The sequence below is a fragment of the Bombyx mandarina genome, chromosome 11 (genome assembly GCF_030267445.1).
Source record: "Bombyx mandarina strain Sakado chromosome 11, ASM3026744v2".
Classification (NCBI taxonomy): Eukaryota; Metazoa; Arthropoda; class Insecta; order Lepidoptera; family Bombycidae; genus Bombyx; species Bombyx mandarina.
The window spans coordinates 16,971,323-16,991,177 of record NC_143218.1 but is presented as its reverse complement, the minus strand read 5'-3'; the positions used below and the strand labels follow the sequence as shown (position 1 = coordinate 16,991,177).

The following is a 19,855-nucleotide window of genomic DNA, read 5'->3' as shown; positions in this document are numbered from 1 at the left end:
GAAGAAGGGCTGAATTTAAGTGGAGTTGGGTTTGGGGTGCGATCGATCGTCTTGGAAAACAGAAAATACCAACCTAAAGGTAAATGGTAATCTTCATATTTGGTGTTGTCTATAAACAACTAGTCTCCATTCCTCACTATACTAAGCACTATACAAGGTGAATTTGTCTGTTCATCAATGCCAATAAAAAACAGAATTCAATAAAAATCGCTGCCCGGTAAGTGATTCTATAATAAGGCCCGAAGGTACAAATAACACTTATCTTCTGGCAAGAGACAGATATAGGATACGGCTTATCTGAAAGGGAGGTTGGGAGAACGCCTCTCATGTACTGGACGTAAGACATCAGAACATCAATGACCATTATCTTGGAACCATCAGGATCGTCGTACCACGTTACGGGACACGTGACGGGCCTAGGGGTGAACTTTAATTTAAATGGAGTTGGGTTTAGGGTGTGATTATCTTGGAAAGCAGAAAACACCAACCTAAAGGTAAATGGTAATCTTCATATTTTGTGTTGTCTATAAACAACTAGTCTCCTTTCCTCACTATACTAAGCTACCTAGCACAAGGTGAATTTATCTGTTCACCAATGCCAATAAAAAGCAGAATTCAATCAAAATCGCTGCCCGGTAAGTGATTCTATAATAAGGCCCGAAGGCACAAATAACACGTATCGTCTGGCAAGGGACAGATATAGGATACGGCTTATCTGAAAGGGAGCTTGCGAGAATGCCTCTCATGTTTCATCGAGGCTTAAGACGTCGGCACGAACTAGGAAACTTTAGTTTTTGTCCAATTATCCGATCAATGTTCTGGTATTAGTTTTTGGTGCAGATAGGTCGGTTTGATTTATATTTGAAAGGAAATCAGGAACTCGAAGTTTAGATGCTAAATAAGATCTTTTTGTCATAATAATAGTTTAAAATTGAAAAACACAAGAAAAATATGTAATAAAAATAATACTAAATCAAAAATGTGGGTAGTATTTTATTTTTCCAAACACTAATAATTATAACTAGTCAGGTCATAAGTATTGTCACACAGTAAAAACTTTTCTTTTAGAATGCTGGCCACAAAAAAGTTTATTGAATTCGAATTTCGAATTGTTCATGAAAATAAAAATGTATACTTTTAGAATTTTACTCATTTTTAAATATGGAGTGGACGCTTAAAGAAGACCGTGTTGCAGTTATTGCGTTGCATCGTTGCGGTTACGCGCCAATTCAAATTTTTAACATACTGAAAAATTTGAATATAACCAAAAGATTTGTTTATCGTACCATCAAACGATACAATGAAGACTCTAGTGTAGATGACAGGTCAAGAAGTGGTCGCCCTCGGTCTGTTAGGACTCCAGCAGTGATAAAAGCTGTGAAGGCGCGAATTCAAAGAAATCCCAAACGTAAGCAGAAACTGTTGGCCCTTCAGATGGGGTTAAGCAGAACCACGGTGAAAAGGGTGTTAAATGAAGACTTAGGGCTTCGGGCATATCGAAGAAAAACAGGACATCGTTTGAATGCTCGTCTAATGGACCTGAGACTGAAGAGATGCCGCGCTTTGTTGAAGCGGTACGCGGGAAAAAAATATCGGGAAATTCTTATTTCGGATGAAAACATTTTTACCGTAGAAGAGAGCTACAACAAACAAAATGATAAGGTGTACGCACACAGTAGTGAAGAAGCGAGCAACCGTATTCCGCGGGTCCAACGAGGTCATTTTCCATCCTCGCTCATGGTATGGTTGGGAGTTTCTTATTGGGGCTTAACAGAGGTACATTTTTGTGAGAAAGGTGTAAAAACTAATGCAGTTGTGTATCAAAATACAGTCCTGACGAACCTTGTGGAACCTGTTTCTCATACCATGTTCAATAACAGGCACTGGATATTCCAACAAGATTCGGCGCCAGCTCATAGAGCGAAGAACACACAAGACTGGCTGGCGGCGCGTGAAATCGACTTCATCCGGCACGAAGACTGGCCCTCCTCCAGTCCAGATTTGAATCCGTTAGATTACATGATATGGCAAACTTGGAGGAAAAGGCGTGCTCAAAGCCTCATCCCAATTTGGAGTCACTCAAGACATCCTTGATTAAGGCAGCCGCCGATATTGACATGGACCTCGTTCGTGCTGCGATAGACGACTGGCCGCGCAGATTGAAGGCCTGTATTCAAAATCACGGAGGTCATTTTGAATAAACTTTAGTGTCATAAGAATCTATCTATGTTTTGTTAAGTTCATTTTGGTATATGAATGGTTACATAATGAATAAACTTGTTTCAATTATTTTACATTAAACATGTGACAGAATTTATGACCTGACAAGGTACATTCAAAATCTGACTTCAGTTCACATTTTTCGCTTCGTTATATGCGTGCGTTAAATGTCTCAAAAACCGCGCGCACCGTAAACCTACCCTTCGATTAGTTTTATATATTACATTTTTTCGTTTAAATGGGCTGACGATGAATTAATACAAGAGCCCATAGACATCAATAACGTAAATGACATTACCGACCTTAAGACATGAGTTCAAGTCTCAGTTATAAGCACAACGGCTACCTGCCCCTTCAAACCGAAACGCATTATTGCTTCACGGCAGAAGTAGGCAGAGTGATGCGTAGGCTCAGAAGACGCTCTGTCGCCAGTAAGCAATCCTATATTATTTCTTGTCAATAAGTCGATGTTTGAAATTCATACATAAATAAGATATTCAAAAATATTAAATTTAATTTGTACTAATTATGTAGTTACTACTGGTTGTTAAAAGATGGAACCTAAAATACAAATAAACTGCAACATTGCATATTCCCAGTGGCGGTAGGTTCGTTTGTATTTACTAAATATGAATGTACTCATATCAAGATGGCATGCCAACGTTGAAATCCCACAAATTGGTACTATTTATTCTATCCGTGTATTAAGAGCACGTTTCTTAATATGGTTGCGGCATTGATGCTGTGACCCCTATGGGTTCTGAGAACCACAAGCACCACACCCGATAGGTCGTGAGTACACCCGAAGCTTTCTCCGAAACTTTTATTCGGAAGCGCTTTTTTGTGATGTATCAATTACCAATCTGTGCTTCCGAGAACGGCTTGTCTTCTTGTCATCTTACATATAGGGATTTTAATTATTATTGTTACATCATTTCCAAACTGAATACTAAGTCCACCCAATACTAAGTTGTCATCGGATCTCATATGTACCATGTGAATACTGTTGCCAGCCTAAAAACAAGACTGCAGTTTTAACTACTTTAGCAGGCTTTCTCACACATCAAATTGGAACAAATGATTTAATTCAACGCTTATCTTAAATTCCAATACAAAACTGGAATATTTTCACCTAAACTCCTCAAATTATCTCTCATAATTCATTTATGGGCACGTTTATAATTTACAAAAAGACAAATGAGTCAGCAGGTACACCTACACCATCAACGTATTTAAATTATGGACCTAATTGGGTACATAATAGATTCTACATAATATATCGGTATGAAAAACCCGGTCCCGGATGAACGAAGGCTGTACGCATACGTAATAGAAGCGGGAGGGATGGTTCGACTGTTTTTCTCGATATCGTTACGTAACAGATGTGCTTATCTCGGTCAGATCGAGAGTTTACCAAAGATAAGGTTGCGTTTCTCAGGCCTACCCGGAAACGTTTGAATGTAAACAAAAAAGGGTCTTCGTTGGGTACGTAGCCAAATTTTAAGCTTATTTAGCTTGTAACCTTTTACGCTTCGTTTTATTACATGTCTTAGGAGGTAATAAGATTTAAAAGGGGTATTTTTATGAGGGTATCTACATTTTAAATTTAGTAAAAAAGCATTTTGATCACGTATGCCTTGATAATCGGCTTTCTAATGCTTTGAGAATAATTTCACCGAATACACCAATTCACCGTGCATGAGACAGTTCTATTTCTATGCTTAAAGAGGAATTTGGAGAATGCCAGAGAACTTGCGACCCTGGTGTAGGTTTAAAATACCTCTATTAATGCACACTTCACTCACCTCCATTCAACACATATATCAATCAAATTACGTATAGATTAGTTTTAAAGCACTAAAGATTGTATTTACTTCATACCGATCCAATAAAATCTAATCACAACGGAATAATGAAAACAAACTTTGCGTGACAGCGTTACAACCACCATCTATAGGACAATTCGATCGCTCCCCTCTATAACATGTGTAATCATCTAACCTCAGCAGGTCAGGTACGTATTTACTGACGTAGCATGCAAGCACGGCATGCTAGGGGCCTTTACCATGTAAGGTTGAAAAAAAAATCTGGTAACTGCAGTGAAAACTTCCTTAGTATTGTGTTGTCCTTCGTTGTGATTGAAACCCAAAAGAGCAACACTAAAAAGATAATGCAAAAATATTAAATCAGATACTTCAGAAGGTCTTAGCGTGGTGAGCTGGCACTTCTTTTATCGGAAGTTAATTCTTAAAAAAAAAAAAATCTGTCTACCCACAGAACATGCCTGTTAGCCTACGAAAAGCAGCCTTTGAATGGAAAACGCCAATCTTCGAGGGTGTTATTATCTTCGAGGTATCGACAAACATAGATATTTGAAAAAGTACTTGGGCCCAGCTACTATAACATTGAATTCACTATTATATTGTTTGACTGAGTGTTTTATAGAAGACATAAAACATAACAGCCACTTCACGGCACGTTCAACAAACAAACTGGCCATTGTAAAGAAACGCTTACGTAATAATGGTCTATCTATGTAATCAGTGGCCTACGACATTCCAATATAGGCTTTGCGTGACTGTGATAAAACCAACATCTATCAGAGAACTCGATCGTTTTCCGTTACAGCCTTAATCGTGTACTGCAGGCCTTGAAGCTATAGCTACAAGTAGTATTTAGTTGCTTGTTTTGTATTTACTCTAACTCTGGCTCTTTCCTGTATAAATGACACTTAAAAAGTAAAATATAATTTTGTTGCTAGCCAGCTCTACTAAAAAGTAGAAAATAATTTACTAAAGCTCTAAAAAAGTTGGTGATTTAGGAAAAAAAGGTTTAATTGTAAAAATGCGTGAGGTGCTAAAAGCAAAAATAACAATGACTTTAATCATTGTAATCTTATGTATCTTATAGTTCGTTGTTTATACATAATATTATTTAATCAGATTAAAAAAAGAAAATCTTGCAGCAGACAGCGGTTTGGATGGATAGTTGGCATTGCTGATGTCCTAAACCAACGATGTCGGACTATGCACGCCTCCTTATAAAGGGAGTTAAAAAATGTATAATATATTGAAAAGTTTAAAATATTTCTAGAAGTCGTCGTGGCCTAAAGGATAAGACGTTGCATTCGTGTCTAGCGATGCAACGGTGTTCGAAACCCGCAGGCGGGTACAAATTTTTCAGCCGTTGTAACTATACTGAGACCTTAGAACTTATATCTCAAGGGGTGGCGCATTTGCGTTGTAGATGTCTATGGGCTCCAGTAACCACTTAACACCAGGTGGGCTGTGTGCTCGTCCACCCATCTAAGCAATAAAAAAAAAGTATTATCCTGAGTTCAATGCATATTTCTCAGAACATGCAGGTGTGGTGGACAGTTGAATGCTGGACGTTATTAAGTCTACCGGCAGGACGTGTGACATCTGGATACTCTCTCAGCAGTTGATGGTATACTGAGTTGTCCGTAGTGGTGCGAACGGATGAAATAGCCTCTGTTGAATTCTTTGTTGGTGCGGCAACAGTAAGTGCTGTAATGCCATCAATCAGGCGTCGATTGCGGCAATCGACTAGTAGGCTATAGTAACCTAGGAAGTCGACACCGATGATGGGCTTCGTCACATCTGCTACGACGAAACGCCAAGTGAAACTACGTCGTAGTCCTAAGTCCAGCGTAAGAGGCAGGTCACCGTAGGTGAATATGATTGATCCATTGGCTGCAAATAGCTCGTGTTGAGTTTCGATGCGTGGCTATCTTGTGTCTTTACCACTCCGACAAATAAGATGTTGCAGGGGGCGTGGTTTAACAGTCTTTGCACACGGCACTCGGATCACCTGATGTGACGTAAAATCATATGATTTCTGTGCTGCGTTGAGATGTGCGAGTTGACTTGCCCACTCGCCACACAAGTATGTGATTCTGGCCACCTTTGTCTACTGCTTGGAAGACTTGCGGCTACCCACACAAGTAAATTTCACAGCTGTATCCATTTCTAGGATTGTCGTGGATTTGAGTACATAGTTTAAAAAGGAAGATGATGTTAATGGAATGAAACAGATCCTACTATGCTTTTTCATTGTGAGCACATTGTTATATTGTTGTTTCCCAAAGAGGTCCTCATAATACAGATGACATGAGTATTACATAGAATTACACGCAGATTTTTCGTCATAATTGAAAAGATATCAAATAATTCAAATTTGAACCGAACTGAAAAAGTAAGTGAAGCAATTAAACCATTTTATTCGTGAAACATTTTATTTTTATTACGTATCTTGTATTTTATCCCATGAATAACGCTTATCTAAGAATTATAGAAGAAAAAAACAGTCTGCTTCAACGTCCATTTTTACATTAGTGTACAAAATCAATATTGAGTTTTTCTTTGGGATTTTCTTCACTTTATCTTGTGACTAATTTCCCTTCTTTGAATTCGTTGAATTGAAAATAATTCTTCACTAAATCCTTTTATTTACCTACAATTTGTTATTTAATGTGTTATTCAGATCAAAAAATCACTCTACGAAAACATGAAGATAGTCTCCTTACAAATATTTCCTGCTTATTTCCTAGGACAGGATATAGGCGTTCAGTGGGGACCTACATTTCGTCTTTATTCTGAGGGATTGTAATAAGCTCGAGGATTTAATATCCGGCAATAAACATGATCAAAGAATCTTGAGACTAGCCTGCACACTTTGTATTAATAAACATGTAATCTTTAGGTATTTGAATTGTTGTAATTTCTCACAAACGGAGAAGGTATTTAGTTATTCGATTTAATGTAATCCATCCATACAATTTTTTTGTACTAAATTTCCCCAGGGTGTTCATGTCATAATTAACGACTTTTAACTTAATTTCCTTGCTGTCAGTGCAAAATTAAGCTTTACAAAATACTCCCAAATATTTTTATACGAACGCCAATCATTGGAACTATGTAGGTACTTTATCGCACAAAGCGCTAAAAGTTGACCAAATTCCAATTCCTGTAAACAAACAAAACAAAATAACAAAAAAAAAGAATTTTCCAAGAATTTCATCACCCAGAAACGTTTCCATAAAAATAGTCACGTCAAAATTGTTTCCAAAGCGTGAAGAACTCAGTCGGTCACAATAGAAAGATAACGTTATTCGCGTCACTAACCAGAGAGGTAATTTAAATGTTCAACAAAGTGTACCAGTGAAATTTTGTTTGTTTACTGGGCAGGAACAATTTCAACCCGTTATTTAGATTGAAAGTAGAAGTGGGGGCAGGTAGGATAATTACCGTTTTAATATTTATTCCAAAAGGTTTTTGTATGTTCTGAATTTTACGAAACTTACACGAAGCACTGTCAATAGATATTATTTTATTTAATATACATTTTTTTTTTAATATTTAAATTTAAATATTCATTCATTTCAATATTAACATTAAACTTTCTGTCACTCTACGAGTATACGTTCATTGAACCGTTTGCGAAAACCTGTTACGGGCTGTTAATAGCTACTGATTAAGCTCTTATGTTTAAGCTGGCTGTATGTTATCCAACATGAATAAGAGCTACCTACCTACTCTAGTTGGATACTGAATCTTCGGATGAAGCCAAGAGAGCAAACCAATTAGACAATTCCAATAAACTTATCCAAGACTCTCACGTAGCTGGTTTTCAGCCCATTGTTACGGAAACGTTATCTCCAAGACAGAAGAGACAAATCTGAAATACAGTGAAACTGGAAATTAGTTTCTCAACTTTATTAAAGACAACGTTACATTTTTTTTAATTGCTTAGATGGGTGGACGAGCTCACAGCCCACCTGGTGTTAAGTGGTTGCTGGAGCCCATAGACATCTAAACCGTAAATGCGCCACCCACCTTGAGATATAAGTTCTAAGGTCTCAAGTATAGTTACAACGGCTACCCCACCCTTCAAACCGAAACGCATTACTGATTCACGGCAGAAATAGGGTGGTGATACCTACCCGTGCGGACTCACAAGAGGTCCTACCACCAGTAATAAGGTGAATCCATAGAATGCGTGCCATGCATGCATCGGACCTTTCAGCCTATACATATAAATGTAATTACTACTCCTAACTAGGCCTGTGTAGCTTGAAATTTTGGTAGTTGATGCCTTTTATGTACTAAGAACTTACTTCGTCAGTGAAGTATTTTTAGAAATTTAACCTCTAACATAAAATAAGGAATTAATAGTTGTAGAATAAATCGTAGTCCATCGTTTTTAAAGCAAGAAGAACGAAATTTTATATACCTACCTACTTCTGGTTTAAAATATAATCTACACATATATCGGCGTTTTTATCAACATTGAAGAGGGTAAATTATCTGGGTTTTTTTTGGGTTCTTAATATTGCAAGGTCGTTCATCCGATTTATGTTCTAAGCTTTCTATACTAATATCATAAAGAGGAAACATTTGTTGGTTTGTTTGTATTGAATAGGCTCCGAAACTACTGAACCGATTTGAAAAATTCTTTCACTGTTTAGAAGTTACACTATTCCCGAGTGACATAGGCTATAATATTTTTTTAATAATTAGGAATCCATACTAAAACTCTTATAATGTAACCCAAGGTGTAAAAAAATTACTTAAAATACATCTCGTGCTCTGCGAAAACTATTGATAGAATAAAATAATGTACTACGACTTTGTAGAACACAATATTAGTTACAAAAAGTGTCGCGACGGCATTATACTTAAGCCGCAATAAGTGTTCTTTTATTAAATTTTTGTTAAAGTCCCGAGCGGAGCCGGAGCGGGTCGCTAGTCTGTTATAAAGAGGCTTCCGTTATAGTAACAAAAGAACGTTGCGAGCAAGTGGTTTCAAGAATAGTCATAATATAATTAAAAAAGAAACAGTATCTGAACATTTTGGTTGCCATTACCCACCATAATTGGCGGAATGTAAGGAATTCAGAAACTAGATAGTTTCTGTTGTATATTATTGAAATTATACGCATAAAATCCGATTTTGCAGTAAAAAATAACTATTTTATTCCACACAACAGTATTAAATGTTACCCGAAAAAAAAACTATTTGAACATAATCTGACAAGGGAAACGCACACACAAAAAAAATCCAATATTTTCTGCAATACGACATCTCGGAGACTCAATTGCCGCAATATATGCCCGAGGCGGATCCGATCCCAAATCTTGCAAGGAATAGCGCATTATTCAAGGCAGCTCTTACGAATCGCAGCGGACCTTAGTCAGCAGATCTGAGGTCGATAAGTAAGATGTTATATGATCGTGAAAGACATAGTGAGGAACCATTGTGGAGACAATTTACGAGCCAACGTCCGATCTGGACTGATTGTATGAATGACGTCCGAGTAATTTGCTTTGATTTCGAAGAAAAAAATGTACGATAGACTCGGATCAAGGAAGTTTCGCAATGAAGATATATGAGTAATCGTACGAATCCAGTAGCTTTCATTCAAGTGTTATTATATAGCACCCAAACTCGTGTTACAGGAAATATTTTGATCAATTAAATAATACTGTCCTTTTGATTTATTGGGTTAGTTTATTTTATTAATTATTAATTATTTATTTATTTATGTACACACAAAAAAGAAGACATAGTACAGAGTAATAGGAAAATTATGTACAAAGGCACTGCTTATTTCTTTTAGAAATCTCTTCCAGTAGACCTGCGAGAGGATTATGAGAATAATAATTAAAAGTGATGAGTGTTTGTGAAACAGCTAAAACAACAAATACAACATGAGAATTATTAGAGTTTATTTTATTTGTAATTTTGGTTCGACGGATTAATCAAATTACTATTGTAGATTATAATAAAATCGAACGCTGACTGCGATTGTCACACCCTAATTAGATTGATACGCATATCGAACTCAAATAACTTGTCTTAAGACCGTTTTCACTACTATGGCTATAGAGATAATTGTTTTGTCAGTGTTTTAAATTAGTTCAAAATATCAAAAACTCAAGTTCTATTTTTTTTACAATTGATCCAATCAATAATTAAAATAACCCATCGAGTTAAATAAAACAAAACACAAAGAACGAAATTGGATTATCTTTAAAACCTTTTGTTTTTTCTATATCTCAAAAAATATTTTAGTTCGATGAAATAATAAAAATTGGAACATAAAGCCCCTTCGCACGTGAGAAAGTTTTATGTATCTTCGTTATGAAGGGTTCCCAACGGTCAAATTTATAACGCGTATAATTTATTGGCTTCACGCCTCTGAAGTTCGCCTATACAACAACGCCAAAACTTGTTTAAATGTAACTTTTATCCTATAATCAGTACCTAAAGACGTGTTCTTTGGGAATAGTTACGGCTCTAGACTTGTAAAAACTATTATTAGAACTTTTTACCTGCATTTGTTTAAAAAACATCATTAAAATCCTAAAAGATTACTGAGGATGAAAATAGAAGAGAAACGTGTGAAGTATTTCTAGTGAGTCATTTGCATTTAAGTAGATTTCATAGAAAAAAATATTTTGACGTATAATATTATTTCAACAACATACTTCACTTTGCTACTCCACATCAGTTTCATTCTTTATGAATAATGTTTCGTGCCGTAACTAAATTCAAGATAGAACCGCTTTTATAAAAACCTTGACGATGTTTCCTATCAGCCCATAAGATATCCACTGCTGGAGATAAGCCTCCCCCAAGCCTCGCCACAAAGACCGGTCCTGCGCTGCCTGCATCCAGCGGATCCCCGCGAACCTCAATAGGTCGTCGGCCCACCTTGTGGGAGGCCTACCCACGCTACGTCTTCCAGTACGCGGTTGTCACTCAAGAACTTTCTGGCCCCAACGGCCATCCGTTCTGCGAGCAATATGTCCTGCCCACTGCCACTTCAATGTCGCAATCCTTTGGGCTATGTCGGTTACCATTGTTTTCCTGCGAATCTCCTCATTTCTGATTTGATCTCGCAGGGAAACTCCGAGCATAGCCCTCTCCATTGCTTTTTGGGTGACCTTGAGCCTTCTCATAACGATGTTTATGTTCTATGAATTCCTTCGTCTTTTTAATCCTGCGGTGACAAACTCCATTCACAACCACAGTATTTTTATTGGAGTCCAGAGATAAGAGCAAAGTACACCCAGACCCTCAACAGCAAATGTGTCTAACAAAGATCCTAAGTCAGACCTGAATATATGGCACAGTAATCGAGGCAACGTCTTGACAACGCAACAGTGAACCAAACAGAGGGGGATAAGCTGAAATTAATATCTCGTTTATTACATTTTTATCCTACAATTGTAGACAAAGTAGCTTATGGAACAAGCTGTAAATTAAGTGTACTTGTGTTCAAGATTCTCGTTACCAACTTACAAGTATTAGTTGGAGAAAATCCAAATATCCATGTTATATTGACCTTTATCCTTGTCATGAAAAGGCCCTTTAATTTGGTATTAGTATCAACAAGTCCGTGTTTTTAACTGAACTTCAATTAAGTTTATCCCATTCATAGCTGAAGAAGTTTTTTTGTTATGATCGTTTTTCCTAATTTTAAACTTTAAATAGCTCTCCTGTAAAGTTGCAAAAATGTCGTTCAAACACCTTTCACCCCTCGATATGTTGTGGTCTATTCTAATAGACTTATTGCAAGACAAACACAATATGGGCACCATGGAGTTCGTGAGTCATTTCATTAATGAAAAATTAATAGTACCTAAACATCCAATGGTTTTAGAAAGTGTTTGATAAATCTTAATCGTAGCAAACGCGCAATTAAAGTTAGTTTTTTTCGCATTTTGTATTTGACTTTATTTTTGTTAATCAATGATGGCAAGCGATTTAGAATAGCACCATATTATTTCTTCCCATGGGCATTGTTAAAGGTCATCTTTAGAGATTCACCAGAGAATGGGTAGAAGCGTTCTCTGAATATTATATCACTTCTTCAATCTGGTGGTGTATTGTAGGCCCGCATGTATACCTACCACCGTATTGTCTTATTTCTGCCGCGAAACAGTCATGGGTTATACTTCGAAAGGTGAAACAACCGTTATACAACGCAGTTGAGATTTTGCCTTCGTGTGTTACACACTGGGTGACATTCGAGTTGAGCTGACTATGAGCTCGATGACTACTTTACATTCGGTGGATCTTGAGCCTGTTCGCTAATCTACACAATAAAAACATTACACAATAATATTACTAGTTATATAATTGTCAACAAAACATTAGTTTGATCAAAAATCTAAAAGAATTTTCTGAGATGCGTAAAAAAGGAAACATTCGGAAAATAACTTCTTCTTCTTCGGAAAATACTTCTTCTTTTTCTTCGTCTTTTTTTATAGCTTCGTCTTTTTTCTGGACCGTCATTAGCAGACTAACCAATTCGTTGACATGATAGTAGAGGCGAATGACCTTATTCCTTTCTAGCGAAGCGTTTGGATACATCTCATCTGCCAACGGAAACTAATTAGTATATGCATCTAATTTAATTTCGTTAGCGCCACTGTCATAGTTGCCAAAACATTCATCTAAGTGTCGGCATTGCTTCAATTAAACAACTCACGTACCTACTACAGAACATAGAAATGTTTCGCTTTCATTGTTTAATCTGTGCTCTCTTAAGAGACGAATTATAACAATAGATATGCAAGAGTATCTATTGTTAGAAATATGATCAGGGTATTTTAATCATCCAGAAACGGGACGACCTATTTCGGAGCGGTCAAAATGTTGAGGACTTGTTCGGAAGATGTTTCAGGCACCTCCCTTAACCTTTTCAAGTTCTGTCTACTACAACAATACCGGAATTCTTTTCTATAAAGATTTATTAAAATAAAGGAAACTAAGATGGTATTGCACTGTTAATCTATACTTAATATGATATAATGTTTTCATGAGCACCTTCGTTTAGATTTGAAGAAACATACCTACGCTTTTAAGTTATTTCATTTGAGTCTAAAAATCAAGATAAGAAAACAAAATAAACATTATCTTTCACACATAAATAAGCACTCCAAAAATGCCATCGAAACAATAATACTTCATGAAAAACAACTTCGGTTTTCCCTCTAATTAAACTCGTACGAACGCATTCATAAGATAAACAACCCAAGACGGTACACAATCCCAAAGAAAACGAACGAACCCTAATATTAAATAACAACCGTCTGTGTCATATCGACGAAGTATTCATGAAATGTGTCGTCTATACATATACGAGCGAGGGGCGAGCAATAAACTATGTTTCATTTAGTTTCCAACATACTTTCGAAGTCGTCGTGGCTAAGGATAAGATAAAGCTAAGGATAATACGTCTGGTGTATTTGTATCGAGCGATGCAACTGCGTCAGTGCTCGAATCCCGCAGGCAGGTATCAATTTTTGTAATAAAATACGTACTTAATAAATATTCACGAATGATTTTTACGGTAACGGAATGACATTGTGTAATAAAAATCGAACCCACAAAATTATAATTTGTGTAATTACTTGTGAGCCCACACGGGTAGGTGCCACCATCCTATCTATTTCTGTCGTGAAGCAATCCTACATTCCGCTATGAAGAGTGGGGTAGGCGTTGAGCAATTGAAACTTCGATCTTATAATCCAAAGTGAAGATCATGTTTTCCATTTTATCAAAGGATAGCTAAATAAATTATAATTATGTAGTATGATTTTTCAGGAGGAAATAACCGGCCTTCCACCTACGGGTTGGCGGGGCATGTCCAAAATGAATCATGTAGAACACGCTATCGTTCAGCAAATTGATGAAGCAGAGTTCGTCCAAGGCAAGCTGGGGGCAAAGGAACGAGCTTTGCATTGAGAATATTGAGCCTCTTAATCGACGGGCCATGCGAAATCCATATAGACCATTCCTCTAGCACGTATCCCAAAATATCCAAACCGGTTAGAATCAACGAGAGTCATTGTCGAAGTACCTGTCCCCGTTTTTTCTTTCACAAGACCGGTGTAGATTAGCTTATACGCAGTCTTCTTGGGTGTCTCTGGCGGGTCCCCTAAGCCGGTATACAAAGGGAACTTGATACATAGATCATTTACTGCTTTTGCTATTCTCATTTAATTATTAAAAATACAAAAATACAGTTGTACTAATTCCTTACCGCCATCAAACAACTGGGGCGCTAACAAGCACTTTAGTTCACTGACACGCAAATCATTGAATGTTAAATTTTCACTCGGTTCAATTCGTCGATGTGCTCGGCGATGTATAAACGTGACAATCGGAACATAAGAGCGATGTTTACTTTACGGGAGCAAACTTTGCGGGCCAATGCTACATGTCATGTCAATAACGCATCAAAAACCCTAATGAATCATTTGGTTTGGGTTTTAATTTTATTGCGTTGTAATGTTTCTGATCCAATCTTCATCTAAAGGATTGGATATATTTTACTGGTGGTAGGACCTCTTGTGAGTCCGCGTGGGTAGGTACCACCACCCAGCCTATTTCTGCCGTGAAGCAGTAATGCGTTTCGGTTTGAAGGATGGGGCAGCCGTTGTAACTATACTTGAGACCTTAGAACTTATATCTCATGGTGGGTGGCGCATTTACGTTGTAGATGTCTATGGGCTCCGGTAACCACTTAACACCAGGTGGGCTGTGAGCTCGTCCACCCATCTAAGCAATAAATATATAAACTATGCCTTCGTTAATATTTTCCGAACATTTGTATTTATAAGGGTCGAACGCATGGCAGCTTCGTGGTAGTAATTAGAATAATTGTATATTTAATGTGAGATATGTGTCAAAACTAATAATATAATTCGATGTTAAATGTTTCAGGCTTACCTTTATCTGTCTATGAGGTTATGAATTAATGAAAAACTCGAGTAAAAGTTTCACTAAAGCGATTCATTATTATTATTGTATTATTATCGGCAATTTTTCAAACTATTCATACAAAAATGTTTCTGATTTGTAAATCTTTAGACACTCATTAGAATTGTCGCGCCGGCAGATTCCAAAAAAATTCATATCCACACTCAATGTCACTTTGTATAAAAAATAAATGAATTTTGCATCAAATTTAATATTGTATAACCCCAATCACTAACTAACCTTATATCGCTTGCAATGAACTTTAAGTGCCAATATAGATTTTATACTAACTTCATGCAAATTAGATTGTTCTTTCGACTAGTTGCAATAGTTTTCGCGTCCAAATAACCCTTTAAACTGAAAGGGCTCTGACTCTAGCAGCTAACGTTTAGTTTAAGTCGTAACTTGAATGTTACAATATCAAATAAACTTTACAATTTCTAACAACGTTTTGCGAAAATGACAAAACATTATTACGTTTTATTTTTATTATTCTTTAGATGGTTGGACGAGCTCACAGCCCACCTGGTGTTAAGTGGTTACTTTAGCCCATAGACATCTACAACGTAAATGCACCACCCACCTTGAGATATAAGTTCTAAGGTCTCAGTATAGTTACGACGGCTGCCCCGCCCTTCGGACCGAAACGCATTATTGTTTCACGGCGGAAATAGGCAGGGCGGTGGTACCTACCCGTGCGGACTCAAGAGGTCCTTTGGGGTTGTAATAGTAAAAATACGCGAGAAAACGTTTCTGTTCACATGTAATAAATTTAAAAAGCAAATTCGTCAATAAATTATATTAAAAACATGTAATAGTTTTCAGTACGTTGGACATTTGGGAAGTCCTAACAAATACAAAAGTGTTATTTTAACTAAATCACGAAGTATTACTACTCTATATTGCTTTATTGTCTTTCTCAGTCGATATATCTTATTTATGTAAAGAAGTAAAATTTAATTTTTTTTTTTAATAATTGGTATTATTCTCTAATACATTACACGGATATATGTATGTATGTATGTGTATATGTATGTGTACATATAATAATATGTATTTCACTGGATTGGTACATAGCGCGTAGTTCGTTTCCAAATGATTCTTGTCCGCCTGATGGTTGTCTGGAAGAGATCGCTCTTAGCGATAAGACCGCCAATTGTACTTTTTTGTGTTTAATGTATCGCACTGTTTATTTGTTTTTTGGTGTACAATAAAGAATACTCTCTCTATATATATATTTAATTGTCCAGTAGACAGCTGTGTTAGAAGTGTTTCAAGATATTCCGTACATTAATTTGTACATCACTAAAATAATAATAATTCATTGTACCCTACGAATAAATATTTATTCGTAGGTGTACTGCAATTTTCTTATCGTAACGTCAACAAATCAACCAAAAATCCGCTTCGAAATCGTTAACTGAATCAAGATAGTCGATGGAATTCAAAATTGAATGACACGTCACCCAAAAGAAGCGATTGTATCGAAACTCGTTCCGATGGAATCACTTTGGTGAATTGGAATCTCACTTTGCATCTCTTGATTTGATTTCGAACGAATACGACTTAAAATATCCGGGCTTACTTCAGTTCACGAAACTTAGCATGTATAAATTAAATATTTGTTCATCTTATCGAAGTTACTGCGGAAATTGGTTAATAATTCACTGACAATTCGATCCATTATAATATTTTGTGTCGTACATACTCTTCATCGCTACCTTTCCAGCGCATTACTTTTATTTATCCGTCCGTCAATCTAGCATAGTATCTTGCAAGTTAGATCAACTTAAATTTACCAAATCTGCAATTCATATTTAATTATAAGTTAAATTTATTCACAGCTCGTGACCCAAGCGATATCACAGGTACCTCTCATCAAGAGGTCTTAGGTTCAGGAATGGGTACGAACTTATAGTATCTTATTTTTTTAAAGTCGATGGCCAGCTTTAAGCAGGCTAACTAAACATTTGGATAGCTACTGATAAACTCATCGATATTGAGTTAAAGCTCTCTACGATTACTAGTCTAGTGTATTCTAGTGTATTACCTAGTGTGTTCTAGTGCTTTTAGTGTATTACCATCAGCGTACGAGAGTCGCGATTCTACTTCACCAAAGCGGCGTTTCATCATAATATATCCTACACTAGCGACCCGCCCTCGCTTCGCTTCGGAGACTGTAATTTATTATTGATTTCTCCACTATTTAATGGATGTTATTATACATATAAACCTTCCTCTTCAATCACTCTATCTACGAAAAAAAACCGCATCAAAACCCGTTGCGTAGTTTTAAAGATTTAAGCATACATAGGGACAGACAGATATAGGGACAGAGAAAGTGACTTTGTTTGACAGTGAAATACTATGAAATTGCTTATGAAGATATTTTCCGTTATATAAAATTGCTGACGATTTATTTTTCTATTGACATGCAAAAGTTGATTTTTTAATTAAATTTTGCTGGTCCAATTTTTTTATTTATTGTATCAGATCTCCTTTACTAAAAAACCAAACGATGACTGCATAAACGACAAGGTTAATTGAAACATTAAATGAAGGAGCCATAATTATTATTCCGTAGTTAAACAAAATTATGTATTTAGAAACAACTTATTTTCAGTAATTTCCGACTTAATTATAAGTCTCTTAACTATCCAATTAATTTGTTAGGAAATGAATTTGCGTGTTGCCGTTAATTATGGGACACGAATTAGGTGAAAGTGAAGTGAGTTTAGTGTATAATATATTCTTTTAATTTTTATTTACAAGATGGTAGACGAATATTTCACTTCAAATATAGACTGTCGTGCTCTTCAATCCGAAGCTGCTGAAGTCAGAGGTAACGCCTTAGTTTTCATAGTAAGTAATATAGTTATAGTATATATATAGTCATAGTAAGTTTCAAATTGTAAGTAAGTTGTAAGGAAATTGTTATATTTTATTATTGGCATAATAGATAGTGCGAATCTTTATTTTTTATACCAGCATTTAATTTCTAGACCATTTAAAAATATGGTAAAGTGCGTGTTCGGTAAATAATAGAAAAGAGAAGAGTTTATAATTGTCCCTAAATTGATTCACCCCTCCCATAGTTAAATAGTCGTGTCCAACTTTTATGAATAAAGAATGACGTGTCCCAACAAGTGTTGTTAAAAAAATATCGGTTAAAATTTTCTTTTTTCTTTTTTGTTTATTAGTGTATACTTTTGTTTAGCTCATAGACTGCATTTAGTTTACGTACATGCGTAATATCTCACATATAAATAGAGGTGTATAAAATTAAAAAAAAAACAATTTGTGACGACATGCCACAAAACCCTAAGAAGGACAAATATAATATATTTTTCGACATTTATCTCATAGTTAAATTAAATATCATTGAATTTTTTTTCGGAATCTATGAAATAATCGATAATTCAAAACAAATATTATTTTTTAAAATACACAAATCTAACATTTTAATGAAGAAAGATAATTATTTCTAATTTAAAGTTCATTAGCAGTCATAAAATTAGAATACGGGCGAGTTTTCAATTAGACAGCTCTAATCAAACTGCTTGAAAAATACTTGCAAATCACATTCGTAAATATAATAAATCGCCTTATGTTTTGAGTATAAGAACACTGCGGAACTTTTTGTCGTAAATAAAAAAATACACTTGAGTTTAACTTATCTTTTGTACCTTTAATATATTCCAACAGAGCCGCGAACGTAAAACCTAAGATACTTTATGACAAGATAACCGGACCGGATTTATGAAATTTGAGAACTTGGAACGGCTTATGACTCAGAATAAACCCTTTTAACGTCTATCTTAACAGACCATTAGTTTCAAGCGCTTCACTAAGACACCGGAGAATAAAACAAAAGCCTTCAATTACCCTTCGTACATACACAAAACACTTATTCAAGAATACGTGCGAAAGTGAAATAGATTATCACATCAATGACACGGTCACAGAACACGGTTGTGATTGTAACGATACGCAGTACGGAATATTACAATGATACGCGCTCCGTAGCGGCGTAGTGCGGCGTAGTGCGGCGTCCACCTCGCTACGATGCCGCGGCGGCACTGGCTACGCGGCGCGCTACAGTTTATATTATTACTCGTAGCACAGATTCCTGAATCAATAGATTTAAGTTTAATTCAATTTGAATAGTCTATTCTATGAGTAGTCGAGTAAATTTTCATCTATTTAAATTTGAAATTCACTGTGGTATTTTATAATATAAAAATAATTATTTGCATATGAGTCAAAAAGGTTTTCCGTAGAAAATAAAATTTAACATTTTAACTGAATCATTTTAGTAGACTTTTTTAATGTTTTTGACATAAATAATAGTAATACGTCTGTTTTGTTTATTTTATTATAATTTAAAATAATTTATTTAGCACAAAATGTAAATGATTATTCATGAGCTTCACAAGTATTTTCGAATTTGAATTGTAAACCAACATTAAATTTCACGTAAATACTAAATAATTTTCATTTAATTTTATTAATGATACTTGAATCAAAAAGAGAACACGAAACAAATAATTTCTTCTCAGCATTAAAACGTCGGAAGTCTGACCAAAAATTCAAACCGAAAACGTACTTATTTTAGCTGATGAAAGGGCTATTATTGAATTATCTTAAATTGATACAACCGACCTTATGTCTCAATCTTATGAGAGAGGTATTGCAAAACACGAACTAATAAGCGACATTAAAGCCCTCAAAGGAAATTCAGATCGGCCGAAACAATTTCAGAATTCAACTTACCCATGCCATTGTTGATTTCACATGCAGTCTGTAAAATGATATATATTATTTACAAGCAGAACATTTA

At 35.7% G+C, this 19,855-nt stretch overlaps 1 protein-coding gene across 12 annotated transcripts in view; it reads right to left on the bottom strand.

Moving 5' to 3' along the window:
* LOC114243293 (uncharacterized) overlaps positions 1-19,081 on the bottom strand; it is a 91,708-nt gene extending 72,627 nt beyond the window's left edge. For 7 of the 12 annotated variants that reach the window (XM_089731107.1, XM_089731111.1, XM_089731103.1 and 4 more), the window contains exon 1: positions 18,901-19,081. Coding sequence is in view for 4 of the 12 variants with exons in the window: in XM_089731103.1 (XP_089587229.1) it covers positions 18,901-18,911 (11 nt within the window). In the remaining 8 variants the exon portion in view is untranslated. Of the gene's footprint in view, positions 1-18,701; positions 18,816-18,842 lie in introns of those variants that run through there. The other 5 variants (XM_089731109.1, XM_089731115.1, XM_089731113.1 and 2 more) reach the window with 4 other exon arrangements.
* Positions 19,082-19,855: the final 774 nt, after the last annotated feature.